Here is a 15037-nt window from a genome sequence, read left to right as displayed (position 1 = left end):
TATAGGCATGAGCCACTGTGTCTGGCTGAATTTTTGAACCCTCAGTTTTCTCATCTGTAAAATGGGTGTGGTGTGGGCATCTCTCCCTCAGGCTGTTATGAAGAGTAAATGAGATAACGGATGTGCAGCATTTGATATAGTGCCTGGCACATAGTAAGTGCTCTGTAAACATTGTTCTCCTCCTCCTCCTCCTCATCATCACTACTACTGCCACCGCCTCTCCTGCTACTACTAAATGGAACAGAACCATCTGGAAGGCAGAGATTACTCCTTAATTTTCCCAGACATTTTGGGGCAGTGATTTGTTGTGATATTAACTTATTTCTTGGCAGTGAATGAAGGTATCTTTGGAGTAACTGTGAAGTAGAGAATAGTGCTGGGTGTAAGCAATGGAGGATCCAGGCACACCTGCTAGTTCTGGAACAGCTGATGAGAGACTGACATGATCACATGCCTTGAGTTCCTTAGATACAAAACGAGGAGTGATGTGACACAGCTTTGTCTTAATGATACTAAGAGGGGAAGCTGATCAGCAACTTCCCAGAGGCACTGGCTGCTGTCACGGTGTTGGGGCCCTCCCCAAATGTGCCCACTGCCCTGGTTGGTGGCTGATGCCTGTGGACAGTGCTGGCTACAACCCTGGGAAGGCCTAACAGGGTTGTTAACATGACAGCATCTGTGCTTTGGTTTGTGGTATGAGCTAATAAGTTATTTATAATATCTCATAAAAACCAGACATCACCACATTGATGTCTCACCAAAAGCAGTACCAGCCATTTCATCATCTCTGGATTTTCAAAAACATAGATTATTTTCATCAGCAAGCGAGAGGAGATGGATCTAGGCAGGCTGAGAGTCTTGCTGTACACCAAAGTGGCCAAGAAATGAAAATGTATGTGTTATAGTCAGTGAAAGGAACACTACTATTTTTTACCCATACTTTTGTATTGAGAATAGGGCTTGAAAGAGAAGGAAAGTAGAGAAGATTACCAGGGAAAGAGAATAGAAAAAATTTTTTACTTTCCATGAAGAATGAGCATTGGTTTCAGACTTGCATCCCCTGGTGACTGGGGACAAGGCGGGGGGGCTGGTGATGTTGAGACGGGAGGGGTGTGCTTGGCCACTGTGTTGCTGATTCCTTTGGCTGTATGTGGAATATGCATGTGACATGTAGGTCTCCTTTGTCCTCTAGGGAGTGTACGACGTTCGGCAGGCCTACGTTCAGTTTGCTCTCTCCTTTTTAATTGTGGGTGATGACAGCACTATAGTGCAGGTGTTGGAAGTGAAAGGTAGGTGTACTCCCTTGTCCCTTAGGAAAGCCCATTTGTTTTGAAAAACCTACTGCAAACCGTTTCTTCCAAGTTCAAAAAAAGTCTGCAGCCTTTGCAGTTGCTGTGTACACCAGATTGAAGGGTGTGGGAAAGGGAGGTGGGTGAGTGGGTGCAAAGCCTTGGTCAGTACCATTTTGATATCACTGGTCAGAGTGAACAGAGTTGTTCCTGTTATGCCGTCTGGAATGCTGAACGATGCCGTAACAGAGGATAAATGCAGACCTCAGAGAGGCAGAATCAGGCAAACAAAGGAGGCTTTATGGCTCTGGAACCTACTCAGGCTCATAGCCCTGGCTACCTGGATTTCCTTGGGAGCTGTAGTTTTAAAAAATAAAGTTAGTTTCTTTGGTGGCTTAGCCCTGTGTTACGAGAATATCAGTAACAAGGCTTCAGAGAATTCCAACTTGACCACCTTTTGGTGGCTGTGTCCCTAGAGTGAGGCTTGGCATCATTTAATCTACTAGGGCCCCTTGCATTTTATCAAGAGATTCACTAAGATGATAAATGGCAGCACTTAGCTCAGCACATGGCAGTTGCTTAGTAAGATTCCCTGGAATCCTGGCCTGTGGGGAGGTGAGGAACAGTCCCATGTCCTGGCCGGAACTCTGAGAGTTATTGAGGAGGAGTAGCAGGGTGCTGTACCCAGGGTGTCTGGGTCTCCAGCCCTTCTTCTCCCTCCCAGGATGGGAGATCTGAACTGCCCCTGGAACGTGACTGCTGGGACCATTTAGGAGAAGAGTGCAGGCGGTGGTCACCCTGTATGTGGTCAGCCTGGTCTGTGTGGGGCGCTCCATTGCTGCTGTCGTGGAGCAGCGTGAGAGTGGAGATGTGGTCTCTGCATAATGCAGCAGACAGATTTTTTTTTCCTACTTGTTACCAGGCACTAGGTTCAGGATGTCTTGCTGCTGTCAGGGCCAGTAGTTTCTTCAAATTCCTGTGGGTCATTTCAGCTGTCTGGCCTTTTATTCAAGGACAGTTGGTACCATTTACACTGTTGAAGAGGGCTGGAACGTACTACAGTTTAATGTTTCTGCTGGGAAGTTTGGCCGTACGCATCAAAACTTCTAAGGTGCTTATGCATGGGTTTGGATTTATGATGGGCCCGTCCCCCTGGACCTCTCATAGTACCCCATGCCAGAGCAAACTGTAGCCCTGAACCATTGCCTGGCCTCTGTGCCCATAGGCTGCTGGCACTGAAGTGGGTTGCACAATAGATAAAGAAAAAAGATTTAAAAAAACTTTTAAGATACTTGATCCTGCAATTCCATGTCTAGTCATATATGTCTAGTGAAATAATTAAAGATGTGAGTAGAGGTTTTGTTAGGGAATAATATTTCTATTAGCTGGAAATGGGACTTCTAACTATCCACCAGTAAGGAATTGGCTGAGCAAATTGGGGACTGTTCATAAGATGGAATGCAGCGATTAAAAATACTCTAGAGGCTGGCTGTGGTGGCTCACACCCGTAATCCCAGCATTTTGGGAGTTGGAGGCTGTAGGATTGCTTGAGCCCAGGAGTTCTCGAGACCATCCTGGGCAACATAGTGAGATTCTGTCTCTACCAAAAAAAAAACAAAAAAAAGAACAAAAACAAAAGTTAGCTGGGCGTGTTGTTGTGTACCTGTTGTCTCAGCTTCTTGGGAGGCTAAGGTGGGAGAATTGCTTGAGCCTGGGATGTCAAGGCTGCAGTAAGTCGAGATTGCGCCACTACACTCTAGCCTGGGAGGACAGAGGGAGGCCCTGTCTCAAAAAGAAAAAAAACCTGCTGCACTTAATGATTTCAAAGTTTTTAGTGATATATGATTGGGTGTAAACTGAGTTATAAAACTGAAAAGTACGGTCTCATTTTACTCATAGAATAGCATGAATACATCAGAAGGTTAATAGTTAACTCAGATGATGTTAACAGTGTTAACTTCTCGGTACTGAAGCTTTGACTTGTTCTTTTGGTTTGTCTGGTATTTTCTGATTTTTCCTTTTTCACAAATAATGAATTTGCTTTTGTAGAAATTCTGTGTGCCCAGTAAGCATGTATGTAGCAAGGAAAATTGTAATTGTTTTGCTGCTTCTGCCCATTGTCACCACTGTATTAATAATGATACAGTGTCAAGCTCTGGTGGCTATTTCCTTGGGGATTGAAAAGTAGGGAAAGTAAAAAGTAAACAAACTAAATCACCCAAAATTCTACTGCCAACTTAAAAAAGGATGACCATCTTTTTAAACACATCTCAGCAAGTCTAAGCAAGAGAGAAATTTTATTAGTTTGTTATACCATACATTCTCTTTCAAATAGTATTTAGTTAATTTTAATATGAGAAAAGAAAAGTAAAATAGAACTAAAGACCTACTGAGCTTCTTAAAAAGTTCGGTCATTGGTTCATCTTTAGGTGCTCTTGATTTCTTTTTTTTTTTTGGAGACAGTGTCTTGCCCCGTTGCCTAGGCTGGAGTGCAGTGGTGCGATCATGGCTTACTGCAACCTCAAACTCCTGGGTACTGGTGTTCCTGCCACCTCAGCCTCCTAGGTAGCTAAGACTACAGTAAGACTACAGGTGCGCACCACCATACCCAGCTAATTAAAAAATTTTTTTTTTAAGAGACAGGGTCTTGCTATATTGCCCAGGCTGGTCTTGAACTCCTGGCCTCAAGGGATCCTCCCACGTTGGCCTCCCATAGGCTGGGCTTACAGGCATGAGCCACTGTGCCTGGCTTCTTGATTTTTTCTGTCATGGAAGTGGTTATTTCTACCAGAAACTTGTATAGTTAAAAAAAAAAAAAAATTGAAAAAGTAAATGGCATTGTTTGCTGTACCACCTAAACAGTAATATTCTTTCATCTAGTCTCATTTTCAAAATATGTTTGAATTTAATGCTTTGAAACTTTTACTTTCAGAATTTATTCCTTGCATTTTTAGCTCAGGGATAAAGGAAGATAGGATCTCTACCATCAATATTTTATTATCCACACTGAAAACAAAGGTACGTGCTTGGTGATCAGTGTTTCTGTTGTCTGTTTGCCCTTGGGAATGGAGATATTCTCCGGTGTTTTATAGGACTGTAGAGCTACAACATCTTATGTTACGTAGATTATTGTATTGGTTGAGTGGAAAACTATTTCCTAAGCAGAAACTTGTTCTTGTTGATGAGCATATCCCGGGACTAGAAGGTTAAAGAATAGCTGAAGCAGCCAGTGATGTCCAGACATGGCTGCTGTTTTATTACAGCAGCAGAAAAGCTGCTGGTCAACATTTCACAGCAACCCAAAGTAATCATTGTGAGCTGTAAATTATAAATAATACTTCATTCACATATCTAGCAAAATGTTGTTTTGTGTCATGTTCCATATTCTGCCTTTTGCAAGCATCTTATCGATATTTTAAAACTTGCTAAAATGATCACTGCCTTATTAATACAGAAACACTTTAAATCATCAGTAAGAAAAACTCTATGACCCTCCCAACATGACAAGTTGTCCAGAGTCCACATGAAAATGGCTAATAAGCATGAAAGGACATTATTTTGAAGTATTTTAAAGAGTGATTCTCAACTGGGGGCAATTTTGCCTTCTATGGGACATTTGGCAATCTCTGAAGACATTTTGCATTGTCACAACTGGGGAGGTACAACTGGTGCCTAGTGGGGAGACAGCAGGGATGCTGCCAAACATCCTGTAATGCCCAGGATGGCCCCCGTAAGAATTACCTGGCCCCAAGTGTCAATAGAGCTGAGGCTGAGAAACCCTAATTGAAAGTAATGCAAATAATGACATACTGATTTTTTTGGCTACTAAAATAGCATTGACTTTTAAAAACGATGGTGTTCAGTGCTAGCAAGGATGCTTTGAATCAGATGCTTTCTTGAGGAGGAAGTGTTGTATCCCCGATGGAAGATAACAGTTCTGACAGGATGTGTCAGAGGTCTTAAATATGTTCGTGGACCCTGACATATGGTTGTTCTGAACTGGGGGAGTTGCATCAGAACCTCTAGGGGAATGTATTTGAAATATGTATACCTGGGCCACACCCCTAGGGATTCTGGGGGTAGGTTTGGGTGGAGCTGAGAATTTGTGCCACAATTTTACTTGCAGGAACCAGTGTCAAGTCCAAAGTCAGATGCAATGAAGACTTTGTTCAAGGATGCTAATCACGGCTTTTTGGAGAATAACCAGAATTTAGAAACAACTAATTGTAAACACCAGGGGAATGGTTAGATAAGTTGTGGTCCAGTCATAGGATAGAATGGTATTTAGCCCCCCAAAATGTTCTAAAGGGATTTTTAATGACGTGGAAAAGGCTTATGCTTCATAAGTAATCATACATAAATAAAATCTCAGGCAAAAAATAGCTAATACATACACATGTATATTGTGTGGGTGTGGGTGGTGACTGAAAGGAAATATATCAAAATAGTAACTAGGTATCCTAGGATGGTTGGGAATATTGGTGAATTTCCCTTTATGTTTTTCCTTTTTTTAAACCAAATTTTCTGCCACTAGCATGCCTTATTTTTATAATGATGAGAAAACAGTAAACACCATTTAAAAAATAATTGAATTCCATGAACTTCATTTGTTTTATTATTGTTTTCAGGTAGTTCACAATAAAAATATCACAAAAACCCAGAAGGTGCGTTTCTTTACGGGGCAGTTATTGAACCACATAGCATCGCTGTACAACTGGAATGGGATTACCGATGTGAACCCAGAAGATGTCAAGGTGCTGACACTTTTTGGTTTTCGTTGACCTCGTTGTTGGAATTTGATCCTCAGGGTTGGGAGAGGGAGAATTCTCAACGCTGCACCAGACTTGAAGTCCCCTCATTTGATCTGTTTCTTTTGACTGTGGTTATATGGTTGTATTAACCGTCTGCTAACTGCAATAGGAATTTTTCCCCTAATTTCTTACTCATGCTAATAATTTTTTTTTCTTAATTAGAAAACTATGATTTCCTTGGGCTGAGCCCTGCAGCGGGGTCATCCTGACCCTCTTTTCCTCTTGCTTTACCTCTGCCTTCCCGTCCTTCCGTTCTTTCATGTCCAGTTGTTGGAGTTTCAAGGCTTGTTGTGTGTTTTTTGTTTGTTTGTTTGTTTTTAACCTTAGGATCCTGAATGTCTAGGAGCCTCACCTACTGACATATATAATTTATTTTGTGCTAGTTAACTCATGTGCTAAATTGAAACAGCTGCTCTTAACATTGACCCAATGCCAGTGTGTATTTTAATTTTCCTCAGGGTGTTACTGAACATGGACTTGGCCAGAGCAGTAAAGGCACAGACTTCCTGTTAACATTATAATAATTCACCTCTCAAGAGCCTACTGTTTCACCTCCTTTTATCTTGGAGACTTGCCCAGGTCCTCTTGTTTTGAACATGTTTTTGTACGCTCTAGACCAGCAAGCCTCGGAGGCTGCATAAAAACACTCCCAAATATGGAATTTTATTCAAATGAACAAGAGAAATTAGATCACTTTAAAGCTTTTAAAAATACAGGTTTAAACTTGCCCCTCTTCCAGAGTATTCTTTTATCTTGATCGGTGTATCTTTTGTTGTTGTTTTCATTTATTGTTTGGAATGACACCAAGTATTTAAAATGTTTTCTAAATTGTCATCGGCAGTTAATATTGTCCTTGTTTTTACTCTAGCTGTTACTAAAGTGTATGATCTTGGGATTTTCATTGAATTTTTAAAAATCTTCATAGGTTTCTGCTGAAGAAGCAGGGAAAACCATGGTGCGGGAGCTTGTTCATAACTTCCTGATGGATCTTTGCTGTTCACTTAAGCATGGAATTAATTTTTATGATGCATCTTTGGGTACCTTTGGCAGGTAAAGTATAACACTCTTGTGGACCCCAGGGTGTGTGTGTTCCTCAGAAGTCACCACATACATGAGTGTCTAGTGGAACTGTAGTAGGTTAGAACTAGAATTGTGGACATCATCTAACTCGTTTCAGGGTTGAACAGTTGTAATCCCAGAGAACTTCTACTCGTTGCATGTCCTCGGGGGCAGTTCTGAGGGTAGCTGTCTATTAACACTTAGTTAGGTCATGGGATATTTCACTCAGGGGGGTGCTGCGGATGTTTACCTAAAGACTTTGTCAGCTGGAGCTCAGAAAAGGTGTCTGCCTTCCCAGAGAGGGTTGACCCTGACATGGGCCTCACAGCAGTCCTGACGCAGGTACCATTGTTATGCCAACTTTGCAGAGGAAGAAAGTAGTTCTAGAGAGGTCAAGACACTTACCCTGGTTAAATGGCAGAGGTTGCATTGGAATCCAGGAAGTCCAGCTCCAAACTGATACTAAACAGTCCTCCCTCTACTTGACAGGCTGCCCATGAGTCACGATTTCAAAATTTTTTTTTACATTTTGTTTCACATTTCACAATTGTGATAACATTTCATCAGTAAGGAAACAACATATAAAGTTCAAATCTACTGGTTTTGATCATATTCTTTGAGACTTTCTTTTTGTAGTCGTATAATACAGGTCCATGTAATTTTTTTTTTTAATAACAAAAATGGATTACTACTGTTCATCCTATCTGCTTTTTTCCCATTTGACAATAAAAATATTGGCCGTGTTTTCTGGTCATTGTAAATGTGTAAATGATACATTGTTTAATCCTTGTTATTCTATCCTAGCATTATATCACAAGGATTTAGGCCGTTTGATTTACTTCTAATTTCAGCCAGTCAGGAAATCAGGTGATTCCTTCAGAATGGAATAACATGGTGGGAGTTTTTCTGTCTGCTTATGACTTTGGGCATGTTTTGATTCTGAGGTCACTGTGATTTAACTTGTCACATCATTTCTTTTTTCTTTCATCAGTAAGAATGAGCTCATTTTCCTGCCAAAACATAACAGCAGACTTTTATAGTCGAATAGAATATTACACCATGCTTAAAACACATGCATTGTTCCCCCTTTTTAAAGCATTTTTCCTCCATAACTAGGCCCGTGAAATAGATGAGCATTTAATGAGCATATTGAATCAACTAGTGGGTATGAGTCTCTTTGCAGCAAGCTGTGATTTATGTGAATTTTGAAGCCATGGGCAAAAGAAAAGTGTTTGTGCATAAGGGAAAGGAAGGAGATTTGTTCGTGGATGGTAATAGAAAGCTTTGAGAACACTGAATTGCATCGTTCCCTGTTCCCCAGTAGACATGTGGCCCACTCATTCATTTCATTCAGGTTCCTGTGCAGACCTCACCACTTCAGGGAGGCCTTCCCCGACAGCCCTTTCTGAAATCGTCCCTCCACTGTCACTGTGCTTTTTGCCTGGCTTAGGCTTCTGACTGTTCATACATTTATTTGCTGATTTATTTATTTGCTTGTTCATTATCAGATTGGTGAGAAGTGGTGAGAACGGGTGCCAGTCTATTACGGGCCTCCAGTCACTAGGACAGTGCCTGGCACATAGTAGGTGTTCACTGAAAGCTGGTGTTACAGCATAGAGCAAGGATTGGCAAACTTTTTCTACAGAGGGCCAGATTGTATTTTAGGCTTGGCAGCCTACACAGTCTGTTGTGACCACTCAGTTGTGCCACCAAAGCATCCATAGATGTAAATAAGTAGGTTTACCTGTGTCCCAATAAAATTACAATGATAGGTGCTGGGCCCTACTTTGCCAGTCCCTGGTGTAGGTTAACAGAGCAGACAGCTGGGCTTCAATCCCAACTTAGCTCTGAGACCTTCACTGTGTTAGGCATCCTCTCTGCCTCCATTATCTCGTCTATAAAGTGGGAATAAAAGTAGTGCCTGTCGCAGAGAGGTGGTGATAACTGCCTAGAGCAGTGTCTGGCGTGTATTGTGCACTACATAAATATTAATGCTCTCCATTTTATTACGTTGTTGATTAAAATAAAGCATGTGTAGTATTTTTAGCATTCTTTGTAGATTTAATATCCTTTTCATTTGACAGTACAAACTATTTGTTTTGTTCATGACATTTTCATATTAGGAAAGGATATTTTCATATCCTTTTTTAAAGGATAGTTTTTCTGATCAAAATTATACTTTCTAATTTGTTTTTTAAAAAACTTTTTTTACTATATGTAAAGCTGTCATATAGCATCATAGTTTTACTCAATTTATAAGGGGGATGTGAGACACTGGGGACCCTAGAAACCATCACTGTGTTGTGCACATGAGGCAGAGTCTGAGGATTTTCTGGATGTTTTGACTTCCCAGGGTCAAGCAGATAGGAAAGGGCGTATTTTCAAAAAAGACTTTGAGGCAGGTGAAGCCTAGTGTCCTGGGGTTTTGGCTGTGTGGATCCTGGGGTTTTACTCCCTTTATGCAAGTTTTAGTCTCTGCAGACTTTCCTGCTTCTCACTTTTTTTTTGAGATGGAGTCTCACTCTGTTGTTCAGGATGGAAGGCAGTGGCACAGTCATAGGTTACTGCAGCCTCGAACTCCTGGGCTCACCTGCTGCTTTTATTATCTTTTCATACCTTTGAAGACTGTCCACTTTGAGACAACTTTTCAATATTTTTCTACAGTAGATTTTTTCCACATCCTAGCTTCTTTCAGCTGCTAAATGAAAATGAAGGAATTTGAAATAAGCTAGAAACAGGGAAGGCAGAAGGTCCATGCAAAGACCTCATGCTGTCTTGTCAGATTTCTTGTCAAAAAATAATTTAATGGCACTCTGGACCATGCAGCAACTCATGAGCAGTTCATATAAAAAAAACTTTATTGCCAGGTGTGCTGGTGTGCACCTCTAGTCCCAGCTACTCAGGAGGCTGAGGCAGGAGGGTCACTTGAACCCAGGAATTCGAGGCTGCAGTGAGCTATGGTCACGCCACTGCATTCTGGATGACAGAGCAAGACCCTGTCTCTAAATAAAGAAATAATAAAAAATTTTAAAAATTAAAACAAGTCCCCCTTTCAAGAGAAAAATGTCTTATCTGCATTTTTTTACACTCACACTCACATATGTATTTACATAGTGCTTTTTTTTTTCAGATGGTGTCTTACTCTGTCACCCAGGCTGGAGTGCAGTGGTGCAATCTCAGCTCACTGCAACCTCCACCTCTCAGGTTCAAGCGATTCTCCTGCCTCAGCCTCCCGAGTAGCTAGAACTACAGGCGGGCACCACCACGCCTGGCTAATTTTTTTGTGTTTTTAGTAGAGACAGGGTTTCACTATGTTGGCCAAGCTGGTCTTGAACTCCTGACCTCAGGTGATCCTCCCACCTTGGCCTCCCAAAGTGCTGGGATTACAGTCGTGAGTCACCACAGCCGGCCCTACATAGTGCTTTTTCGTGTGTGGCTGGAGGAGGAATGTCAGTAAAATCTCAAAATGAAATCTGGGGCATGGATTCCTCCCTGCTGGTTTTGTCCTTTCTTTTCAGTAGCCTTGACTTCTAGGCAGACTGGTAGGTGACTGAGGTAGAGTGAGAGAGAATGGTTTTCTTCCTTTTCTTTAGAAAGCAAATTGAACTCAAGGGAGGGAAGTAGGAAAGAAGAAAGGGAGCAGGACAATCAGAGACTTTTTCAGCCACTCAGAAGTAGAAGATGAGAGGGAAGCCCTCTGTGGAGAGCTGGAATCCCCAGGCCATGGAACTCCCACTTTATGTCCTGGGGGAAATTCCCCACGTTATTATTGCTGTGTTCACTGAGGGCAATTCTGCAGAGCTGCGCGTCACCATGAGCTCTCAGGGTGCTTTGACCATTTTCTGCTGACCTCTCCCCATGTCTCTTTCTCTAACAGAGGTGGAAACCTGACACTCTTGCACTTCTTGCTGGGTTTGAAAACTGCAGCTGATGATGATCTGGTGGCTGACCTTGTGGTGAACATCCTCAAAGTGTGCCCGGACTTACTGAACAAATACTTCAAGGAAGTAACGTTTTCCTTTATCCCACGAGTGAAGTCTACTTGGTTAAATAATATCAAACTACTAAACAAGGTAAAAAAACATGATATTTAAAAGTCTGTTAGCTAGGCTGGGCGTGGTGGCTCATGCCTGTAATCCCAGCACTTTGGGAGGCTGAGGCAGGCGGATTACCTGAGGTCAGGAGTTTGAGACCAGCCTGGCCAACATGATGAAACCTGTCTCTTACTAAAACTACAAAAATTAACCAGGTGCGGTGGTGTGCGCCTGTAATCCCAGGTACTTGGGAGCCTGAGACAGGAGAATTGCTTGAACCTGGGAGGCGGAGGTTGCAGTGAGCTGAGATCGCGCCACTGCACTCCAGCCTGGGTGACAGAGCGAGACTCCATCTCAAAAAAAAAAGTCTGTTAGCTAGGTAGGGGGGCATAGGGAGTTGGGGGACTGGCAGGCATTCTGATCTGGTAAACTGTACAATATGAAGACCTTTCAGGGATAAAAAGGGATATTTTAGATCATGTAAATTTGGTGTCCTTATCTTCTATAGCATTTTGCCTTTCACTGAGCTGAATTTGAGGTTTATTTAGAATCTTTTGAGCCAATTTATCCTGTTCATCAAGACTTTGCTTAGAGTGAAATCTTGTTGAGTCTCAGCACAGTTAGACTGGGATTGATGAGATGCCTGATTATCTTTTCTCCATCTGGGCTCATAAAAAGTAAAATAAAATGAAATGTCTGACTTGTAGGATAGTTTTTAAAGGTTGCTGCTTCAATTAGAACAACTTGAAATAAGCTGTGGAATGTTGGTCTGCTGGTTTAAGTGGATGTGCGTTACCTTCCTTTTGATCATAGTGTCAGCATCTGCCCATTTTACAAATAGAGGTACCTACTGTTAGTTCTTTGGCAGTAGTGCCTGACTTGTTTGAACTCTCTGTCACTGATTCATGGTTTGCCTAGTGGTAAAATACCTGGGATTGTTTCTTTTGCCTCTATCTGGACCTGGCATTTTCTGTAAAACCAGCTTTTATTCTGCTTGAGTGCCTATGTGCACAGTCTCCACATTTACCCTTGGGATGAGGAGGTTGTACTCCACCCCTCATTTTGGTATAGATAGCCCTGGGGCCAGCACCCCTACTAGGAGCTGCATCTGATGAAACATCTGATTTGTAGGATAGGGGAGGGGTGAGTGTGTGGTCTTTGCAGGCCCAGTGTTGAGTCCTTACTTGGCTGCGTACTAGCTATGTGGCCTTAAGGAAATTACCTAACCTCACTGAGGTCCAATTTTGTCACCTGTGAATATATTTTTGTTTTAATGTAAAGTGTCCCTATCCCAAAGGGTTGTGAGGAAGCTTTGAGAAGATGGCTTCTTGACATCCCTTCCTGACATCATTTGTCAGGTGCCTGTCAAGTGCAGCGGGAACTGGTAAGTAGTACCATTCGTAGTTCTAGCAGTGATTTGTTTGCCATCAGAGGTTTTAAGAGACTCTGCAGACCACAGGTCAAGTTCTGCTCTGAAGGTCCTTTCTCTGCTAACAGCTGGTCTCCTGACCTGATTTGTCTTTGACAAGTAGATTTGGGGGTTAATCTTCCACTCTGCCTTGTGGGGAGTCTCGGACCTTTACCACTGTAATTATTTGATTGAATGGCTTCACCTTTGGGTGCCTACAGCTAGTCTCCGGTTTGAAACTTACTTCCAGCACCAACTAAATCTCTTTTTTGCTTTTCCTAGATCTATGAGGCTCAGCCGGAGATTTCCCGGGCATTTCAGACCAGAGAGTTTATACCGTTGCCTCGGCTCCTGGCAATGGTGATGGTGACCACAGTGCCCCTGGTGTGCAATAAGAGCATGTTCACCCAAGCATTAAACGTAAGGCCATGTGGTTGCCCCACTTCTGGAACTGCCTCCAGCTAAACTCGCTGGCTACATGATGTGATTATTCTGAGAACTGGCCTGGATGTGTTTGATTGTGTTTTGTCAGGGAGCCTCTGAGGCTTCCAGGACAGAGGCTGTAGTTTGAAATAGCCCATAAGTGACAGGTCCACGTACCGGGTAAGGACCTTGGAGCAAGGAGACTTTGCTTCTAGGGACAATGGACTTCATGTCCTTGGCCCTGCTCCATCACACAGCGGGGACCCCTGCATCCCTCCAAGCCTTTCTAGTCTTGCCTGCGGGTGAAAGAATGTCTAAATCAGAAGAAGGAAAGTTTATCATTAAAATCTCATTAGTTTATAATTTCCAGACATGGTAGAACTGAAATTTGCCTAGCAAATTCTTTCTTTTATGGTTTAGGTGAATGGTGTTAAGATGCCTGGCAAACACATACTTTGAAGGCCAGCTGTTTTCAGGCGTTTTTGGAGGCCATGTTCATGGAAGAAATTGATACTTAAATTTTACATCATTATTTATTATAAAGGTCCCCATATCCCATCAGAAGCCACATTCTGGGGGGGTTCACATGTCTTTCACCGCAGCATCATGGGCCTAGGTGAATGGCTATGGGTTGTTGGCACACCTAGGTCCTGGGCCCTGCCACACCCTCCTAACCCCAAGTTGCCTGAGATACCTGGGGGAGGACAGGTATTTGGAGGGGTGTCTTCGTCCTTCCAGGCAGGTTGAGTTGTTGTGTGGCTTCAGTAGGAACAGGTTGGCTGTGGTGGGTTGCACAGGCCTGGGTTGGCCCTGTGGTAATGCGCACAGTCACTGTAAAGTGGGGTGGACTCCTGAGACCACATGGTGAGATTCACCATTTTTTGATACCCCTCCAGGGTTTGTGCTGAGCATGGGTGATGGGGTGAGGAGTAGAGAGGAGGCCTGTGTGGGAGTAGGCAGAAAGGTTTTGTGTTGTGTTTGTCAAATCATCATATGCAAAATTAGCACCCAGCTAGCTTATCCAACTGTTTTAATTAATGTGGGAGACATTTGCATTTCTCAGAGGGCTTGTAGGAAAACCAGATTGAAAGGATTAGTTTGATGAACTTCCTTTATTTTTTATTTATTTTTATTTTTTATTAAAATTTTTTTTCTTTTTTGAGACAGGGTCTCGTTCTGTTGCCTAGGCTGGAGTACAGTGGTGTGATCATAGCTCGTTGCAGCCTCAAACTCTTGGACTCAAGTGTTCCTCCCACCTCAGCCCCCTGAGTAGCCGGGACTACAGGTGCGCACCACCACACCCAGCTAATTTTCTTATTTTTATTTTTTGTATAGACAGGGTCTTGCAATGTTGCACAGGCTGGTTTCAAACTCCTGGCCTCATGCAATTTTCCCACCTCGACCTCCCAAAGTGTTGGGATTACAGGTCTGAGCCGCCACACCCAGCCACATGTGCCTCCTATGTGGGCTCCATTTGCTCTCCCTTCCAAGCTTGCTCCTGATAGTCTGGGAGAGAAAAGCCTGTCTCCTCCTCCTCTCACAGTGTTGTTTCAGTACAAAGGTTTGTGCCCCTATAGGGGTGTTCTAGCTCCTGCACGGAGTGGCTCCAAGGAAGGAGTCTCAGAGGACACAGCCTCCTGTCACCCTGTTGGCTGTTGCCATGCCCTGCAGGGCCAAGGCCAGGGCCACTGAGCCCAGCCTTGCCTTCCCTCCACAAGTGCCCTTTCTGAGAGCCAAGACTGTGTTTTTATGTAAGTGAGACCCAGTGATGTGAGTGCATCCAGGGATTGGAGTTAGATGATGTTTGTTTTTTTTTCTTTTATTTCTTATGGTTTTGTCTAAAAAACTTTTAAAGCATACATTTTAGAGTCAGGAGGAGAAGCTTTAGCCTATTTTAGAAACAGGAAATAAGAAAGCATTTGGAAGCAGGGCCCCAGGCTGTTGGTTGAGCTTTGTGCTCCCAGCCCCTTGGGTGTGGTGTGCACGCTTGTGTGGGGCCTGCCTTTGAAGCAA

At 42.9% G+C, this 15037-nt stretch overlaps 1 protein-coding gene and 1 non-coding gene across 2 annotated transcripts in view; both read left to right on the top strand.

Annotated features, from left to right (window-relative positions):
- URB1 (URB1 ribosome biogenesis homolog) overlaps positions 1 to 15037 on the top strand; it is an 80918-nt gene that overhangs the window by 12280 nt on the left and 53601 nt on the right. The window contains exons 5-10 of the mRNA XM_054468497.2: positions 1193 to 1289; positions 4222 to 4307; positions 5918 to 6043; positions 7026 to 7150; positions 11037 to 11232; positions 12884 to 13021. Of these exons, the coding sequence (XP_054324472.2) occupies positions 1193 to 1289; positions 4222 to 4307; positions 5918 to 6043; positions 7026 to 7150; positions 11037 to 11232; positions 12884 to 13021 (768 nt within the window). The remainder of the gene's footprint in view (positions 1 to 1192; positions 1290 to 4221; positions 4308 to 5917; positions 6044 to 7025; positions 7151 to 11036; positions 11233 to 12883; positions 13022 to 15037) is intronic.
- Positions 2409 to 2544, top strand: LOC129022749 (small nucleolar RNA SNORA42/SNORA80 family). The gene has a single exon (XR_008496545.1). It is a non-coding gene; the product is annotated as a small nucleolar RNA SNORA42/SNORA80 family (small nucleolar RNA).

Source organism: Pongo pygmaeus, chromosome 22, assembly GCF_028885625.2.
Source record: "Pongo pygmaeus isolate AG05252 chromosome 22, NHGRI_mPonPyg2-v2.0_pri, whole genome shotgun sequence".
NCBI classification, from domain to species: Eukaryota; Metazoa; Chordata; class Mammalia; order Primates; family Hominidae; genus Pongo; species Pongo pygmaeus.
This window is presented reverse-complemented; position numbering and strand designations above follow the sequence as displayed.